The 20,594-nt window shown below is 41.5% G+C and overlaps 1 protein-coding gene across 3 annotated transcripts in view; it reads right to left on the bottom strand.

Annotated features, from left to right (window-relative positions):
- The window catches only part of csnk1a1 (casein kinase 1, alpha 1), a 64,397-nt gene that overhangs the window by 19,327 nt on the left and 24,476 nt on the right, over nucleotides 1-20,594 (bottom strand). For 2 of the 3 annotated variants that reach the window (XM_072512147.1, XM_072512149.1), the window contains 5 exons: nucleotides 14,209-14,348; nucleotides 9,975-10,053; nucleotides 7,449-7,523; nucleotides 6,996-7,102; nucleotides 962-1,110 (listed from right to left, as the gene is read on the bottom strand). In XM_072512147.1, coding sequence (XP_072368248.1) covers nucleotides 962-1,110; nucleotides 6,996-7,102; nucleotides 7,449-7,523; nucleotides 9,975-10,053; nucleotides 14,209-14,348 — 550 coding nt within the window. Of the gene's footprint in view, nucleotides 1-953; nucleotides 1,111-6,995; nucleotides 7,103-7,448; nucleotides 7,524-9,974; nucleotides 10,054-14,208; nucleotides 14,349-20,594 lie in introns of those variants that run through there. The other variant, XM_072512148.1, reaches the window with a different exon arrangement.

Raw genomic sequence — 20,594 nt, 5'->3', positions numbered from 1 at the left:
ACTTCATGACTCTAGGTTAATGGATCTTTTCTTCATTGGTTGAACAGATTGTTGATGTGCTTGATCACAAAAAGACAAAATGGAATTCTCTTATGCAAATTATCTGTACCCCCAGTCAATCATAACGCTGTTACTTATAGAAGTTTACTGAGCAATGTATTAGCATCAACCTTTCAACAACTCAATAACATTCACTGCCCGGCATTATGTTGCATTAAGCAGTCAACATCCATTTACCTAGAATTTTGAGGGGAAAAAGGACACTGCTGTCCTCTTGGATACAAATCCAGTTAGGAAGCAAAGCACTCAGCTTTGAAACTTATGGACCACTATGATACTGAATACTGCAGTAACCAGGTTCTAGACAGGAAACCACTTCCAAATATAAAAACAGTATTCGATTCTAAAGTAGATTCAAATGCAATTGTCTCTCACCAAACAGTTCATTTTATCCATTAAAGCAGTGGGACAATTGGTGTGGTCTTTAGCTTATAGTGGAACAAAGGAAAACACTGTCCAATCTTTGGATTATGGTCAATGCTGTGGTAGAGCTGGAGTAAATGTTTCCTGCACTTATTCCTTTTTTCCTGTCTGTTCCATCTTTTAAAAGATGCTATTGCTACTTAACCTTAATCATTTGTTTGTTTTTTATTTGCTTCCATCAAGTTGTTGTGGAAATAAGTATTTTCCCCACTGGAACATGTTTAGATATATAAATATCAGGTCTAAGTTGAATCATATACCAAGTCTAAAGTAATTTAAAGAGGGGAATTCATACCAGATAGTGAAGTTCAATTAACCATTATCCTCCCTCTTCAAACAACAATGTACAAAATAGTTTAGTTGAATAGATTCTTGACTACCTGCCTGATTTAATACTAAAAGTTGGCATGTCATCAACTATCTACATTGCCTCAAAATTTACAGCTTCATTTTTCAACAAAGTCATACAGCTACCAACCTTTCATGTTGCTCTTGGATTTTTCAGTTTGCTTGCCTGTAGGGGTTTGGGCCTGCTGCCCTTGCCCACTAGAAGAAGCTGCCTGCTGTGCTGCCTTTTGCTTCAACATTGTCCAGTCAAAGGTATAGTCATACTGATGATTTAAGGTTCTAAAGAAAAAAAAAAGCACATATTACATGCTATGTGACTAAATTTAAAAATGTTGAGAATTCTACTAGCAATTCTTTTTGGGCCATATTTTAATTTCAATTCATGCAATATTTTTTAAAAACAAGCTACTCAAAACCCCAGGAACATCGATAGAAAAATAGTCACCTCCTATTCAACTGTCTGCACAAAGAGGATGCTGCCAATGTTAAAGTAAAGGATGCAATATTGGAGCTATCAGGAGGTATGAAAAAGAAAAACATACTAAAAAGGATTGCAACCACTCCAAGTAGAAAAGCCACCTTAATGCAATGCATCGTAGGTTATAGAAGGAATGAGGAAACGGAAGTAGTTCAGGTCACAATCTTCCAATCCTCATTAAATATCAAGAGATACCAGAGAACTGGAAGATTGTAAATGTTACAACTGTTCAAGGGAGAGAAGAACCCTCTAACTACAGGGCAGTCAGCCTAATGGAAGTGGCATGGAACCTCAGACAACTTGGAAAGATACAAGTTAATAAACAAATGACCAGCATGGACTTGAAGGTAAATCACAATTTTGTAACTTCTTTGAATTTTGATGAAGTAATGGGTAATGCAATTAATATGGTGCGCATGGACTGTCAAAAGATGTTTGATGGGAGTGCCACATAACGGACTTCAATCTTTCTAGCAAACCTATGGGATAAATGAAGATTGGTAAAGTGCATACAAAATTAGCTAAGAAAGCAGAGAGCAATCAACTATTCTTTTACAGAGGGAGGGAGGTATGCAATGTTCCCAAAGGGTCAATATTAGAACTGCTCTTTTTGACATATTAATAGCTTGGGTATAATTTTCAAATGTGAACGAAATGCAAATCAAAAGTAGTAAACACAAAAGATAGCTATACACGTCAAGAGGATAAATAGGCAGATATATGGCACTTGAACTAAATGCAAAGAATTGTGATGTGATACAATTTAGCAGGAAGAATAGGGAGGCACAATATATACTAAATGGCACAACTGTAAATGGGGTGCAAGAGCAGAGTCTTAGGGTGAACACAAAAATCTTTAAACGGTAGGAACATAAGCTAAGGAGACATTTTTTAAAAAAATGAGGTCTGTGGCTTTATAAACAAAAGCTAGATAGTCATGCCAAACTTTCATGAAGCACTGGTTAGGCTTCAGCTGGAGTGTTCCAGTCAATCTCCATTTAGAAGGGATAAAAACAGGATGCAGAAAGATTCACCAGAATAGTACAAAGTAGGAGGTGCTTCAGTTACAAGGAGAGATGGGAAAGCTGGGGTTATTATTACTGTAAGAGGAGATTTGACGGAGAGGCTCAGAATAATTGTTTTGATACAGAGAATAAAGAGAAATGGTTTCCAGTGACAATGAGGGGGAAAAAACTGCTAAGTTATGATCTGAAATGCACTACTTGAAAACAAATGAACAGATTAGGTAGCAGCCTTCAAATGGAATTGAATAAATAGTTGAAGGGAACAGGTTTTCAGGGAAATGGTCAAATAGCAGTGATGTGTCCCAATTAGTCCCACATGGGCCGAATGGCCTCTTCCTTTGCTGCATCATTCTTTTTTTTAAAAAATATATTTTATTGAAAAATTTTTCTAAACAACATTTTTCCCTCTTACAAAACAAACGGAACGATAACAAAATAGAAATTTTTAACAATACACAAGTAACAAAACCCCATTATCTATTGACCTATACTAAACTAAACCCCCCCCCGCTTCCCCCTGGGTTGCTGCTGCTGGTCATCTGTCTTCCCTCTAACGCTCCCTTAGGTAGTCGAGAAATGGCTGCCACCGCCTGGTGAACCCTTGAGCCGATCCTTCAGGGCAAACTTTATCTGCTCCAGTTTAATAAACCCCGCCATATAATTTACCCAGGCCTCCAGTCCGGGGGGTTTTGCCTCCTTCCACATAAGTAGGATCCTGCGCCGGGCTACTAGGGACGCAAAGGCCACGACATCGGCCTCTTTCGCCTCCTGCACTCCCGGCTCTTCCGCGTTACGGGCAGCACGGTAGCCTTGTGGATAGCACAATTGCTTCACAGCTCCAGGGTCCCAGGTTCGATTCTGGCTTGGGTCACTGTCTGTGCGGAGTCTGCACATCCTCCCCGTGTGTGCGTGGGTTTTCCCGGGTGCTCCGGTTTCCTCCCACAGTCCAAAGATGTGCGGGTTAGGTGGATTGGCCATGATAAATTGCCCTTAGTGTCCAAAATTGCCCTTAGTGTTGGGTGGGGTTAGTGTGTTATGGGGATAGGGTGGCGGTGTTGACCTTGGGTAGGGTGCTCTTTCCAAGAGCCGGTGCAGACTCGATGGGCCGAATGGCCTCCTTCTGCTCTGTAAATTCTATGATGAACTCCAAATAGAGCTAACCCCCAGCTTGGTTTGACCCGGGCATTCACCACCTGCGAGATCACTCCAGTCACTCCCTTCCAATATCCTTCCAGTGCCGGGCACGCCCAAAACATGTGCGTGGTTTGTCGGGCTCCCGCCACACCTCCCACATCTGTTCTCCACTCCAAAGAACCTGCTCAATCTTGCCCCCGTTATGTGTGCTCTATGTAGCACCTTAAATTGAATCAGGCTAAGCCTGGCGCATGAGGAAGAAGAATTTACCCTGCTTAGGGCATCAGCCCACATACCCTCTTCTATCTCCTCCCCTAATTCTTCTTCCCACTTTCCCTTTAGTTCTCCCACCGACTCCTCCCCCTCTTCCCTCATCTCTCTGTAAATCTCTGACACCTTGCCCTCTCCGACCCACACCCCTGAAAGCACCCTGTCCTGTATCCCCTGTATCGGGAGCAACGGAAATTCCCTCACCTGTTGTCTAGTAAACACCCTCACTTGCATATATCTCAAGAAATTTCCCCGGGGTAACTTATACTTTTCCTCCAATGCTCCCAAACTCGCAAAAGTCCCATCTAAGAATAAATCTCCCACCTTGCTAATTCCCAACTGGTACCAGCTCTGAAATCCTCCATTCTTCCTGGGGCGAACCTATGGTTGTTCCTGATAAGGGACCCCACCAGGGCTCCCCGCACCCCTCTCTGTCGCCTCCACTGTCCCCATATGTTCAGTGTTGCCGCCACCACCGGGTTCGTGGTATACTTTTTAGGCGAGAGTGGTAGCGGTGCCGTCACCAGCGCCTCTAAACTCGTCCCTTTACAGGACTTTCTCTCCAGTCTTTTCCACGCCGCTCCCTCACCCTCCATCATCCATCTACGTATCATGCCACATTGGCGGCCCAATAATAATCTCCCAAGTTCGGTAGTGCCAGTCCTCCTCTATCCCTACTACGCTGAAGGAACCCCCTCCTTACTCTCGGAACTTTCCCTGCCCACACAATGCTCGTGATGCTCCTATCTATTTTATTAAAAAAGGTCCTGGTGATTAATATAGGGAGACATTGAAATACAAATAAGAACCTCGGGAGGACCATCATCTTAATTGCTTGCACCCTGCCCGCCAGCGATAAAGGCTGCATATCCCACCTCTTGAAGTCCTCCTCCATTTGTTCTACCAGCCGTGTCAGATTAAGTCTGTGCAAGGTTCCCCAGCTCCTAGCGATCTGAATCCCCAGGTATCGGAAGTTTCTTTCCACTTTCCTTAGCGGTAAGCCTTCTATCTCTCTACTCTGGTCCCCTGGATGTATCACAAATAATTCACTCTTCCCCATGTTTAGCCTATACCCCGAGAATTCCCCGAACCCCGTCAAAATTCGCATAACCTCTATCATCCCCCCCCGCTGGGTCCGACACGTATAACAATAGGTCATCCGCGTATAACGAGACTCGATGTTCTTCTCCCCCTCTAATCACCCCTCTCCATTTCCTGGAGTCTCTCAACGCCATGGCCAGAGGTTCAATTGCCAACGCAAACAACAATGGAGACAGCGGGCATCCCTGTCTTGTTCCCCCATATAATCGGAAATACTCCGATCTAAGTCGACCTGTAACTACGCTTGCCGTTGGTGCCCCATAAAGAAGTCTAACCCAGCGAATAAACCCATTCCCAAACCCAAACCTCCTTAACACTTCCCATAAATACTCCCACTCCACCCTATCAAATGCCTTCTCTGCGTCCATTGCCGCCACTATCTCTGCCTCCCCCTCCACTGGGGGCATCATTATCAACCCTAATAGTCGTTGCACGTTAACATTCAGCTGTCTCCCTTTTACGAACCCTGTCTGGTCTTCGTGCACCACCCCCGGGACACAGTCCTCTATCCTCGATGCCAGTACCTTTGCCAGTAACTTGGCGTCCACGTTCAATAGTGAAATAGGTCTATAGGACCCGCACTGCAACGGATCTTTGTCTCTTTTCAAAATTAGCGATATCGTCGCCTCCGACATCGTCGGGGGTAGAGTCCCCCCTTCCCTGGCCTCATTGAACGTCCTCGCCATCAACGGGGCCAACAAGACCACATATTTTCTGTAGTATTCCACCGGGAACCCATCCGGCCCCGGAGCCTTCCCTGCTTGCATGCTTCCCAGTCCCTTAATAACCTCGTCCACCTCAATCGGCGCCCCCAGGCCTGCCACCTCCTGCTCCTCCACTTTCGGGAACCTCAATTGGTCCAGGAACTGCCGCATCCCCTCCTCTCCCTCTGGGGGTTGAGACCCATACAGTTCCTCATAAAAGGTCTTAAACACCTCATTTATCTTTCCTGCCCTTCGCAGTGTCTCCCCTTTCATCCCTAATTCCTCCTATCTCCCTCGCTGCTGCCCTCTTTCGCAGTTGGTGCGCCAACAGGCGACTAGCCCTTTCCCCATATTCGTACTTCCTCCCCTGTGCTTTTTCCTCCACAGTACCTCCGCCTTTCTGGTGGTCAGAAGGTCAAACTCGGTCTGGAGTCGTCTCCTCTCCCTGTTCAGCTCCTCCTCCGGGGTCTCTGCAAATTCCCTGTCCACCCTTAAAATTTCCCCCAGTAATCTATCCCGTTCCTTGGCCTCTGTTTTCCTTTTGTGGGCCCCAATAGAGATCAGCTCTCCTCTGACCACCGCTTTTAGTGCTTCCCAGACCACTCCCACAGGGACCTCGCCGTCGTCATTGACCTCCAGGTATCTCTCAATACACCCCCTCACTCTTGCACACACTCCCTCATCCGCCATCAGTCCCACATCTAATCGCCAGAGTGTTCTCTGCTCCCTGTCCTCTCCTACTTCCAGGTCCACCCAATGTGGGGCATGATCTGAAACCGCTATGGCTGAGTATTCAGCTTCTTCCACCCTAGAGATCAACGACCTTCCTAAACAAAAAAATCTATCCGGGAGTACACTTTATGGACATGGGAGAAGAAGGCAAACTCCCTAGCCCTAGGTCTAAAAAATCGCCATGGATCCACTCCCCCCATTTGGTCCATAAACCCCTTAAGTACCTTGGCCGCTGCCGGCCTTCTTCCGGTCCTTGAGCTGGATCTATCTAGCCCCGGGTCCAGCACCGTATTAAAGTCCCCTCCTAAAATCAAGTTTCCTGCCTCCAGGTCCGGTATACGCCCCAGCATCCGTCTCATGAATCCCGCATCGTCCCAATTTGGGGCATACACATTAACCAACACGACCTCCATTCCCTCCAGCCTACCACTCACCATTACATATCTACCTCCGCTATCTGCTACGATGTTCTTTGCTTCAAATGCTACCCGTTTCCCCACCAAAATGGCCACCCCTCTGTTCTTCTTTGCTGCATCATTCTAACTGCAGTTCTTTCCAATATGTGGAAGATGAGATGATATCAATGTACCCAATTATACATTTGAAAAATTGTACAGCATATTAGTAGCAAGATATAAAAGCAATCTTTTGGTAAATTCCCAAGTCCTCCATTTAAAAAAATGATTTTTCCAAAAAGTGCACTGTGGCTTCACAAGTCACCTGAAAAGAATGCGGAAAAGTTGTCGAAGATACATGTAATCTGGTGCTTCTTCAAAACGTAGTCCACGACAGTAGTTCAGGTACATTGCAAACTCAGCGGGGAACCCCTAATATAGAGAGGTGAAAGAGTTAACTTTCTATTCACATAACATTTTTCTACAACAGGAAAGGATCAGAATCACCTTTTGAAAAAGTTCAACAAATTTAAATTTTCTACATCATCTCCCTCTGCCATATCGTGGAGCCATCACACTGCAAGTTACTCAGTTAGTGCAAGTTGGAAGATCTGGTGACGCTTGCAATGTAAGACATCATCAATCCCTCATCGCTGGGAACACCACTGCTCAAAATGTCAGTTGATCTTTATTCAAGCACCCAGTTGGAAGATTTAAAAAGGCACTCAAGCATAAACAACATTAAAAGAAATTCAACAGACTTAGAAACAAAACCTACCTTACACAAAACCTCAACTGGTGTGGACATCTTCTTCTCACTAATCTTCTCATATTTCTGCTTCTTTGTGGCTGCCTGTAGAATAAACATTTGAGAATGGTCTGAAGTGCACAAATGAGTTGAACAGCAAAATCCTGCATGAACATTTTATAAACCAGGCTGAAAAACTGTTGGCAAGTTCTGACGGTCAATCAAGCTTAAAGACAGTCATGCAACATTGATATCAAGGGCAACGCTTACTTTTTAAATAAAAATCCAATTTATATACTGAACAAGTCAGGACCTGCCCATTAATATTAATTGTAATTATTTGGGCGTGGTCACAGTTTGCATGCTTTAACCTTTGTTGCATTCTAGCTGTCTAACCATCAAGGAAAGTTCCCAAAGAGAACACGAGTTAGTGAACAAATTTACAAAGTTGATGAGATAAATACAAAAATAAACACTTGTAACCCCCAACCAAAAACAAAGAATGGGGCAAAGCAGGTATTTCAAAATTGCTTACCAAGGGCCCTGTGTGTGCCCAGACACATAAACCTTATATTAGGCTGGAGACGTTAAAGGAAAATAAACAGGAGCAGACAGTAGTTGTCTGATGGCGTCAATTATTTCATTAGACGAGCAATGACTACGTCAAAATACATGGGTGGCTTTTGGTGTAGTAGGAGTGGCACATAGATCTGGTTCAAATGATTGTTAGAATCACTTTGCGTGCAGTTGCAATAGCACTTGTAATGATAACAATGCTGAAGTTCAGCATGTGATGAGAAAGGTTTACAAAGATTCATTATTATTATATATAAAAGCAAGCACCATGTACAGAAATGATATGCAACATGAAAGCAATATTTCCAATTTTTGTTCATGGAATATCTCGGCTATTAGAAATAAGTTTAAAAAAATGTCACACCAACACCAGGTAGATGAATGTAATAAATATGTTATTGCAAAACATGTAAGTATTTTAAATCTATTAAGCAGTAACAATGTATTTTCTTTAAAGGACTACACAATTCAAATGGTTTGCCAAAAATCTTCAGAACAAATAGTTTACATATCGATTTCCTTAAATTATAAATGCTTGAAGTAGGGCTTGTTCCTGTGTTGTATGGTTCTTTGTATGTCCATCATACAAATGTAGTCTATATCTAAATACTTAAAATTGCAGGTCTTTACCTTCACTTACACCTACTGATATTGAAAAAAATCAAGCAACCTTTCTTGCATTTAAACTGTAAACAGCAATTTGTCCTAGAGCAGGGCATATTTACTTTTGCTCAAAGAAGATAAGGTGCTTTTGGTATTCACCAAATGCACAAGAGCATTCCAGTTCCATATTGAGGTGTATAGAAAGACAGGGCAACAATTGAACTGGGAAAGAAATCGCAGGGGTGAAGGTTGGATAATATACCTTCGTGGATCATAAAGTTGATATTGGAAGAGGTGAAATCTAGTGAGGAACAAGTTGTAAGCCTAGTGGTAAGGTCACACCTGCACCTAGTTCATATTGATAATGGTTCCAAAGATGCTGGTGCCCTGCTCATTACTTGTTGATAAGTAAATACTCCATAAGCAACAACTGAGGAGCACCTTCTTACAGACTTGATTTGTTGCCAGTCTCAGGGACCTCTTGCCTTACCGATAGTTAGCCAAGCAAAACAGTTTCTGAAATAAATGTTTACATCCTTATGATTTTTTCTTTATAATTCAGAATAATTCTGAATTTATAATTCAGAATGTTGTAATACAAATTTGCAAATCACATCTAAGGCTCCTTCCCCAAAATCTGTACCGTGGGTTTTCTTCAAAGATACAGAATTCATTCATTTCCAAGTATATTGTTACAAATCAATTGGGTATACAATAACAAGGAAGCCTGACTATAATTGTACAGATCTTTGATGTGACAAGAGTACAATGCATGGTTTTGGTTCCATATCAAAGGATATACTTGCAATAGTCTTCCAAGCAAAGGATTACTAAATTGATTTCTGGGTGACAGGGTTGTCTTATGTTGCGAAGTTGAGCAGATTGTGCTATGTTCTCCGGCGGTAAGAAGAATGAAAGTGAATCTCATTAAAATATTCAAGATGCCAGGGAGCTTGATAATGCAGACATTTGAGGGGATGTTCCCTCATTGGGGAATCTTGAGCATGGGCCGGGCTACAGCCTCAGGAGAAGCAGTTTATCATTTAATCTGCTTTAAGGAGAAACTTATTCATTCAAAGATATGTGAATCAATGTAATTCTCTTCCAGTGGTTTGATTGTCGAGTATATTTAAGGTGAAGAGAGATTTTTGGTCTCAGGGAATCAAGGGTTATAGGAAGCAGACAGGTATGCAATGAGGATGACAGGGCCATATGGTTCACTTCTGTTCCTAATTCTTACATTAATTTCCTCAGCTACTAAAAATACTGCAAAATTGATTACAAAAATCAAATCCAAATAATCCCAATCCATGCAATGTACATTCAGTCACACCTATGCTGCTATTGAATTATTTCTAAAGTCTCCTCTGGATTTACCTTCAATCCTTGCCATGGAAGGCTGGTTCTGTTGAAGTACATCAGTACATATCCTAGAGATTCCATATCATCACGACGACTGGTGGGAAAAAGTTAAATGTCTTAGGAAGTAGCAAAACAAAGAGACTAGTAATTAACTAATTCACCTTGAAAAATACTTGAATTCACTCTCAATGTCAATGAAGCACCATATATAGCAAGCTCCAATCTTTTGCATTCAAAAGAGTTTCCTTAATAATTCAAAGTAGTGCAGCGCAGCTTGGATCCCCACTTCGATACTCAAGCCAGGGAGAACAGGTTAATATCAGCTGACATGTCACGACCCAAATCACAGGAACAGCTCCAGGGACCAAGAGGAAACACAAAATAGAATCCTCCTATGCAAAGCATAATTAGTAATATCTTTGAATTTTTAGAAGGATTTACAGATGAATATTTTGTAATACAATATCCCACCCAGCAGGCATTTAGTTGCCCCGATTGCAAAAATACAGATCTGTGCTCCTTTCAATTCTAATTAGACAACAGCTGGCTTGTGCCAATCTACTAGCAAACCTCACTTGATTATCCCATTGATTTTCTCAACTCCTAACCAGGCCTAATAGCTGCCAAAAATGTTTTGCCCTCTTATTTTTGCTATCCATTGTTACCTTTGCCAACATAATTTTCATTCATAACCACAAGCAATACACACGTTGGCATTATAAGTCATCACGGCTGTTTTCCAGCTGGAAAAAAAATGCTGTGAGACTTCAAGTCAGTACAGACACACTGGCTACACGCTGATCCGGTGATAATCTTAAAAATCAATCTCCACAGTTCTCAACTCACCATAAAACACTGACCCCATACAACTCAAACTCACCATCTTTCTTGGCTTTGGCTAGGAAAGCAATGAAACCAAGAACAATAATTGGGCCCTCTAACCAATTTAGCTGTTCCCTGCATTGCAACTAAGGGGAAAATTGAAAAATAAATGCCAAATAAAAATAATACCAATTGAAAGATGCCATTCATTACTTCCAATCATTTAAAAAACAACTAGGCAAAAACGTTACCCCAATACCAATGTGGGCTATTTGTCCCAAACCATCGCATGCATTGCACTTTTGGGATTAAAGGCAGAATAACATCCAGAGTTGTTTTGTCACGTTTAGAGACAGTTTGGATGCAGTGCAACTGGGTACCTGTATTTAATTTTAAAAATTAGATCAAGTCAGCATAAGTACAGCTAAAAACCTTCAAACATCTCTACAGAAAGATTTATTGCATTCCTCAGCTGACAAGCCTACATACAGCCAGAAGTTAGTAAACCATTTTACAAAAAATAATTCCAAAGGTTAATGCAACCGAGGAATCTTTGTAGATGTTAGGTATAGTTAAAAATAAAAGAGTCAATATCTCTATCTTCAGTGTAAAAAGCAACCTTTGCATCCCTCAATAAATCACACGTGCCGTTACCAAATTTTTGGGATATTCTATTCCATAATAATCAAGTGCAAGAGGAAGAATGCAATTTAAAAACTAGTTTGCCGTTTTTAAATGCCACACCCAACCAAAATGAAAATCAAATAACAATGCTGATCGCAAACCATTTATGTCTCTGCATGCTAATCAATACCAATTCTAATCAGTAACCAGTTATGCCCCTACATGCTATGACATTCTTTGGGTTAAAGTGAGCAAAATAATAATAATCTTTATTAGTGTCACACGTAAGCTTATTAACACTGCAATGAAGTTACTGTGAAAATCCCCCAGTCGCCACATTCCGGCACCTGTTCAGGTACACTGTGGGAGAATTCAGAATATCCAATTCACCTAACAGCACGTCATTCAGGACTGTGGGAGGAAACTGGAGCAAACCCATGCAGACACGGGGAGAACGTGCAGACTGCGCAGACAGTGACCCAAGCCGGCAATCAAACCCAGGTCCCTGGTGCTGTGAAGCACGCCCACTAAACTAATTTTTTTCTTGAAAGAAATGTATCCTACAAAAATTGTCATGGTTTTTAATAACTTTATTTGAGCACATTCAAGAAAAAGGGAAATACTGCAATCAGTCAACATATCAAAAATTAGATGCCAAATTGGTAAATTAGAACATACGTATGCTAGATGGTGAAAGCAACATACCATGAATGGAACTAAACAATCCCATAAATCAGATCAAATCTCTGCAGTCCTCTCATAAACAATGAATGGTGGCCGACAATTAAACAAGTCCCATGAAAATCCCCATCCTCAATGGTGGTGGAGCCAGGCACAGCAGCACAAAAGGTGGTAGCATTTGGAGCTATTTTCAGCCAGTACTGCTGAGTGGATGACCTATCTTTGTCCATAGCTTCTGATTGTGATGAAAGAAATGTCTGACCACATTAGAATCAGGAAGGCGATGGAAGCTGGCAACATGCCAGCTACAAAGACAGTTGCGCCAGAATTAGCTTTTTCCCTTAAACAGTGCTACCCAATGGCACTTACCATATACCAGATCAGCAGCAATCACTTTAGGTTCTGCCAAAACCACTACTCCAGGCCTCATTATATTCTTGATTCAAACATGACAAAACAGAGTGAAGGCAGATTGAGTGCCTCAGACATCAAGATAGTAGTTGGCCTCAAAATTGAAGTGAATGGAAATCGGAAGCTTCTCACCACTGGCTGCAATCATATCAGCACAAAGGAGGCCAACCATCTCAGGTAGAGGACATCACTGCAGGAGCTCACATGGCAGTGTCCCAAGTCCAACCACCTTCAGTTGATCCTACAATGACCTCCCTTGTTAAGATCAGAAGTGGGCATCTTTGCTACAAATGCAGTGTTCACTTCCATTCAAACTCCTCAGATACTGGAGCAGTATGTGTCAATCTGCAGCAAAACCTTGACAACATTCAAGCTTGGGCTCACAAGTAGCAAGTAACACTGCACCACACATGTCCCAGGCAAAGACCATCTCCAACGAAAAATAACTCAACAATCTCCCCATGGCATTCAATGGCATGAACAGCGCTGAGGTCTCCAATATCAACATTCTGGCAGTCAAGGACCAGAAACAGAACAGGAACAGTCATATAAATACTGTGGCTACAGTCTTTGCTGGGAATTCTGTGACAGCTCATTCACTACATGACTTTCCAAAGCCTTTCCACAATCCACAAGAGGCAAGTCAGAAATGTAATGGAAATTTCTTAATTTGCCTGGATGAATGGAACTCCCAACAACAAAAAGTTGACACAATGCATACCAAACAGCATAAGCAGCATGCAATAGACACAGAGCTAAGCAATCCCACAATCAACGTTCTGCAGTCCCGCTACATCCAGGAATGGTGGTGCACAATTAAACAACTAACTGGAGGAAGAGGCAAGTCCTGAAAGATGTGCTGTTAGGTGGATTGGACATTCTGAATTCTCCCTCTGTGTACCCGAACAGGTGCTGGAATGTGGCAACTAGGCTTTTCACAATAACTCCATTGCAGTGTTAATGTATGGCTACTTGTGGCAATAAAAATTATGATATTATTACACATATATCCTCCTCAATGATGGGAGAGCCCAGCAAATTAGTACAAAGACCGAGGCATTTGCAATCTTCAGCCAGAAGTGCAGAGTAAATGATACATCTTGATTGCCTCCTTGGGTCCTCAGCATCTCAACTGCCAGTCTTCAGCAAATTCCATTCTCTCCAAATTATGCCAAGATCCTTCAGCATCCAATTCCACAAAACTCCAGGTTTACAGTTACACTAAAAAATCCCCCACCCCCCCTTCCTAGTTTTTGACCCATATTTACAATACCCTTGAATTGCTGATTTTCTCAACACCTCTATCATCCATTCCCCGGTCCTCAAAAGATTCACTTTTCTCACCCCAGTCACTTCCCCACTAAGGTGCACTTCTTCATTCCCTCAAGTCTGAGATGTAAACTGGAGTATTTCCTGCACACAACCAGTTCAGCCATCTGTCACTATATCTGTAGGTAAAAGTCAAGGTCCTCCAGTCCCAATGCTCTGCAAATTCTGCTCCAAGATTATCCTAGTGATGGAAAATCATTCTGGATTTTCTCTAATAACTATACCCAATTTCCACCACTCCCAACTCCAACAAAAGCAAAGAATTTAGATTCCTCTGTTACCAGGATAGGGACCATCCATTCAACTGCTGCTGCCTTGAACATCTGTCCCTTCCAAACCAAAGTAACAATTTTGGTATTAAAAATATAATTGAATAGCTTACCTCTGTTCAATACCTAGATGTGCATTGATGCTGGCGTAACGTGCTGTTCCTGTGAGATTTTTGTCTTCCCTGTATGGTATGTGTTGTCTTGTCCTGTTGTCACGGTATTTTTTGGCCAAACCAAAGTCAATCAGAAACAGCTGTAATATGAAATACAAGGCAATGTAAAGTGAAATCCAGTATTAGCTTTAATTTTGTAATGGATGATACTAATTAAAGAGCAAAATTCAATACTGCAAAACTTCGGCTACAGTGGAGTGTGTCAGCACGCAGAGAGATACAAAATAGGAAATTCTAATTAGACTTATTTAAAATATGATTCTCACTCATGCAAACAAACTAGCCATCATTAGCACTCAATTTGTCCCCCCCACCCAGAAACATAATAATCATTTCCTTTTAAAGGAGAAAAGTGATGGCATGCATTATACAGAGTGTAAAAAGATATTGAAATCGAGAGAAGGGCCTGAATTAGTGATGAAGGTGCGTCATTTTTCAGGAACATGGTTAAAATAAAAATATTTTCCTCTAGACCTTGAAGTCCTTTGCTTATATGATTTTCAATTTGAATAAAAACATATTTACTAACAGAGGATACAAGCTAAAGCTGCAAAACAGTCAAAAGCAGCCATGTACTCAAATGGAAAAATTGGCATCTCAGCACAAATAATTTTTTTTCAAAAAGTGAAAAAATAATGCCAATGAAACAAATAATTTGCACAGAATACCCCTCCTCTTTTAAGGGGTGTTGACTCATGATAGTCAAATGGCAAAGAGGGGTGGAGTCATCTGGGCTGTGGGAAGGCCAAATGTTTCCTTTCGTGGACTTGGGCCTAATCAACAATTCTCATGTTAGAGATACCATTTTCATGTTTCTCTCTCTCCTGGTTTAATCTTTTCAATACTCAGTCGTAGCAAAAGAAAGACATTAGATAATGGCCAAAATGTAATTTTCCCATTACTTTTTGCTTGTGCAGTATTAAAAAAACAAAAACAAATTGCACATGGAGGTCATTCACATTTTATGATTAACACACATTGATTCTTAACATTAAGCAAACTAAGGAATGACAGTGGATTACAATGGCCTTTTCCTCACATTCATCCAAGTAACATCCCAACTTCCTCACATTCATCCGAATATCCCTCCACATCAAGTTTGACTGACCTAAAGTTTCAACATGCATTCACGCCAACTAGATTTAGCATCTCTGTCCAAAATTAGACACTGAAGCTCAAGGTCACTTTCCTAATCCTGTCATGGCCAGATAGATAAAACATGCCACCCAGTTCAGCACCAAGCTGGACATACCAGAAGACTGGAGATTAGAACTATAGAAATTAAAATGATCTGCTGTTGGCGTCCTGGAAAACAGCTACCCAAGGTTCCGAACTACTAAGGAGTGACTCCTGCTGCACACATGAGCACTAGGAAGTAATAGAACTAGGTTCAGTTCCAATTCCATGTTCAAATAACCTGCTAATTATTACTATCTAGATTTGCACCAAGAACAAAGACTTGCCTAAACAAGGTGAATGCCAACATTGGAATTGATTTCACACCAATGGAAGTACAATCTGCACAATGTTCAGTTCTGTAACACGTTTGTTATAAGACTGGTCATTCTTCAGCTCAATTACTTTTTTCTCTAAAATGCAAAGCAGTTTTCATCAATTGTGTATAACAAAATGTAATTTAGTTAGGCAACCAATATTTTAAATCTAGATCTCCATCAGCTCCATGTTATTTGTTGGTAATATATTAGAACTTGTATCATACCAACTAAATTTTAGATTTCATTGTACATCCTGGCAAATGTACAGCAACATTAACATACACAAATCAAACTGAACAGTGTTACAGGACAAAAATTCAATCCATTTTCAAATTATGCTTGCATATAAAACTTGAATGGTTGAAATCAACAATAACTCACTCTTCAGGAATATGTTCATATGAAAAGCAACATACTGTTTATTTTGCTCATGTCTTTGAACGTGACCCACGGGTGGGTCACAGGCGGGTATCAGGAGGGTTGAGGTGTATCCGCGGAGGTCCCAATCGCTATTGGCATTTTTAAAAAAATTGAAAATGGTGGCTTTTTAAATGAGAAGGAAATTATGCTGTGTCGTCTTCCAGCCATAAATGGCAGTAGTGAGCAGGTTACGTGCCCTGCAAGTACACTTGACAGCAAGCACCCTGTATGTGCATGTTTTTGACACCAAATCACAGAGGAGAGTTTCTTCTATTTTCTAGTTGCTGGCAAGCAAGGCAAGAGAATAGTGAAGATGAATCATTTTCTGACAAGCAAATCATGGCCAGAGAGACAATAGGTAATACACCTATTGGCCAGGATCTTACATCTTAATCTGGAGAGCGTTGCTCAGGGGAATCCTCGCAGGACAGGGCAGTGCTAGCTCTGTACAATCTCCACGGCCTCTGGTTAGCAGCCTACAAAGAAGAAACCTAACTCGGGAACAAAGCAGTATAAAAGATTTTGAAAGTAGTAGTGTGTGAAAAGTTTATTTTGAGGTCAAGTCCCCAGAGTCAGGTATTAACTTACAAGAGACTCCAAAAAAGACTAGGCTGTCGTACCTGACCTGTGATAGCACATTAAAAACATGCCAAAAGTCCATGAGGCTCTCAGCATTCTGGAGTAGCATCTCCCAAGCGTATCCAGTGCTGAGTAAAAGGAGCATATTGTTGCTATTGTCCTTCACGATGACCTGCGTGTCCAAGGTTGGGTTTTCCGTTCTTACAAAGGTGAATGCAGCACAGAGACATTGGCTGACGTCTGCACTCGATATGCACATTGCCCTCTCCTGTGAACCTGACTGGAATGAGATTGTGAGGACCAAGCAAGTGGTCCCCCCCCCCCCGCTTTTCGCATTAAAAGCAAGTGTGTCCCAAAGTTGGCCAGATGGCAAAAGTTGGTCCCGGGGGAAAAAAAACATTTGAAAAACATGGTCTTAAAACATGGGCACCAAGTGTTAATAGGATTCATTCAATAAAATGCACCTGGCATCAAGGTAATTTCCAGGGCACAAGAATATGCCACACTAGCTCTTCAACTATATGGTTAAACGGCAGTCAAGACATGTGCAAATTCTGCAAGGTAGTCATTCTACATTCAATAGTGTACACACAGGGTGAAAGATTGGAGGAAGTCCAGCTGAAGCCATTAAAAAAATATATAAATACATAGGCACAAGTGCAGTCACCCACTGCATCTGATCCAAGGTGGTAAGTCACCATTTCCTACCAAAGTTGGGTCTTCCTAAGGGAGCACAAAGAATAAAGGACAGGGAAAGGTAACATGTCCCAAAATAATGCCTCAACCTTAAAACATAAAAGATTGCCTCCATTTGAGGCAAAGAAAAACTTATTTGTAGGGATTTTATGAAACATCCACCAAATTATTTGTTATCTTTCCAATAACTTGCCATTAAACAAAGGACAAAACAGAGATTAAAAAACTAGCAATATGCAAAATAGACTGCATCTGTAAAAATTTATCCGAAGCACAAAGGAGAAAATCAGTGCATAGAATTCAATCAGCCACCAATCAAAAATGTTTTGTGGAGACTAAATTGGCGATGCTGCCTGTTTTGCTAAATATGTAGCAACAGGAATGCAGACACTTCTACTCCAACACCCACAACTGCAATGGTAAAAGCGATCCTTTTAAATGACATGGGTACTGCGTGTTGACATGCTAGGAAGTGCCAATGGCCTCTCCTCCGTCTCCCAATAGACCAATATCGATATCTACTAGAAAATAAAGCTACTGTTTATTTGTTCATAGAATCTACACAGTGCAGGAGGCCCTTCGACCCATCAGGTCTGCACCAGAACCTTAGAAAGAGCACCCTACCTGAGCCCACCCATCCATCCTATCCCCGTAATCCCACCCAATCTTTGGACACGAAAGGGCAATTTAGCATTGCCAATCCACCTAACATGCACATCTTTAGACTTTGGGAGGTAGCCCACGCAGACACTGGGAAGTACAAACTCCACACAGACAGTCATCCGAGGCAGGAATTGAACCTGAGGCAGCAGTGCTAACCACTTTGCCACCGTGTTCTATAGAACGGAATTTAAATTTCTCCGCTGATGGAAAGGACAGGAATCCAATATGGTCAATCACCCTCAACTTGTACCATGGTCGTAGCTCAACTAGGAATTGATATAAAATATTCAGGAATATGGTTTATCAAGCCATTAACCTCTCCCAAGGACCATAGTTGTCTCAACTGTTAAGTGAGACCACTGTATCAGATAGTTTGAACGTTTCTCCAGCACAAAGTACAAACACCAGTGACAAACTAAGGTTTGTATATTAAATATAAATGACAATTTTTTAAAACTCCATACATTGTAGATTGCTATTTACTGATATAGCTATACCCAAATTATAGCCAATGAAAAAACAGGTCTAGGCTCTTCCTCCAGCCCCCATGAAAAAAAACCTATCTTTATTAATAAAATGAAACGAAATGCAAATTTCTCAGCTTTTTAATATTTCACTTAACTTGGATCCAAAATTTGATTTCACAGAATTTACAGTGCAGAAGGAGGCCATTCGGCCCATCGAGTCTGCACCGGCCCTTGGAAAGAGCACGCTACCTAACCCCACACTTCCACCCCATCCCCGTAGCCCCACCTTACCTTACCTTTTCTGGACACTAAGGGCAAGTTAGTATAGCCAATCCACCTTTCCCTGCACAACTTTGGACTGTGGGAGGAAACCCATGCAGACACAGGGAGAACGTGCAGACTCCGCTGACAGAGACCGAAGCCGGAATCGAACCTGGGACCCTGGCACTGTGAAGCCATTGTGCTACCCACTATGCTACCGTGCTGCCCCCAAGATTTAGTCCGCCAAAGTTGTTACTGCTTGAAAAGCTTGTCTGGTGCTGCACTATGTGTTCATTAGACTTTCAGCAATATTCACCAGAGTCAAAAGGTTCCAGGTTCAAATGCTATTTCAAAGACTTGAGCGCCAAATCTAGTGCAACGGCAGATTAATGACACTCCAATGAACAGATGGCGTACTGCTGGAGATGCCACTGTTCAAGTGAGATTTTAAACTGAGGTCCAATCTGCCCTTTCAGGTGATACCAAAGATCTCATAGCATATTTCAAAGAGCCTGCAGTTATCTAGTCAATATTTATCCTACAATCTAAGTCAGTAAAAAAGAAAATCTAGTCATTAATACATTGTCATCTCTGGTAACTTAGCTGCCAGGTTTCCTATATTATAACAGTGACATTTAATTGGCTGCAAGGGGTTTTGGGGTGCCCTATGGTTATGAAAGGTGCTATATCTGTGCAAGCACTTTAGTTCTGCTGTGTTGCTAATATGCCATGACCGATTGATCAATTCTGGGCAACATATCCCCAACATAGATAATGTAGACATGTTTAACAAATTTTCACATTCATTGTTATGACAATGTTACAAGTTTTCATCTATGAAGTATTCAGTAGTGTTAATTTTACTGGAGAGCTACAATGCATCCCAATTTTCTAAATGGCACAACAGGAGTTGTTTGATAGAATTTTCTGCAATTTGCAGTTCCAATTATGTTCATTCACATGAAAATGTTTATGCACAAAACTGATTTTTGGTTTTGGTGCATTTAGATTTATTATATGAAAGGCACAAGTGTCATCTTTGGTTCAGTGGTAACATTTTTGCCCGAGTTAGGTTGTGGGGTCAAGCTCTTTTCAGAGAGATAAATGTATGATCCAGAGCACAGAGGTGGTGTCATCGTTTGGATTAAATGTTAATTGAGGTTTCCTTGGTGCAGGTAAATGAGCCCATCACATTTTCCAAGTGATGTTCCAAGTTGATTTGACTGGTCTTCAAGCCAGCATTTCTCTCAATCACACATCAGTAAAAAGGGGTTTCTGGTGACATATATGTGCCGAACCTGGCTGTCATGCAATGGCTGATCTGCGAATCAATTCCACATACCCACGCCACATTGTTCAATGTCAGTTTAAAAATAAAAAATTGATCTTCCATCAATTGCTATTTGCAGAAGATAGCTCCAAACTTGTATCACCATTTGCCTGAAGAAGTGCTTCCAAATTTCACTCCAAAAAGGTCTGATGCTAAATTTAACCACACCCTCCAAATACTCGACTTCCCAGAGAGTGGAAATAATTTCTCTATTTACCCTGTTCCCCACAACATCTTGAAACCATTGATCAAATCATCCCTTAAACTTTTAAATTCAAGGAATACAACCTTAGTTTAATTTATTCTTGTAATTTGAGAGTCCAGGTTTCATTCTGCTATTATGCAGCCCCTCCCAAGGCAAATGTATCCTTCCTAAGGGGTGGTGCCTAGAACTGTTCAGTTCTCCAGGTGCGG

This window comes from Scyliorhinus torazame, chromosome 7 (assembly GCF_047496885.1).
Source record: "Scyliorhinus torazame isolate Kashiwa2021f chromosome 7, sScyTor2.1, whole genome shotgun sequence".
Lineage (NCBI taxonomy): Eukaryota > Metazoa > Chordata > Chondrichthyes > Carcharhiniformes > Scyliorhinidae > Scyliorhinus > Scyliorhinus torazame.
Note: the sequence above shows the minus strand (reverse complement) of the source record. Positions and strands in the feature narration are given on the sequence as shown.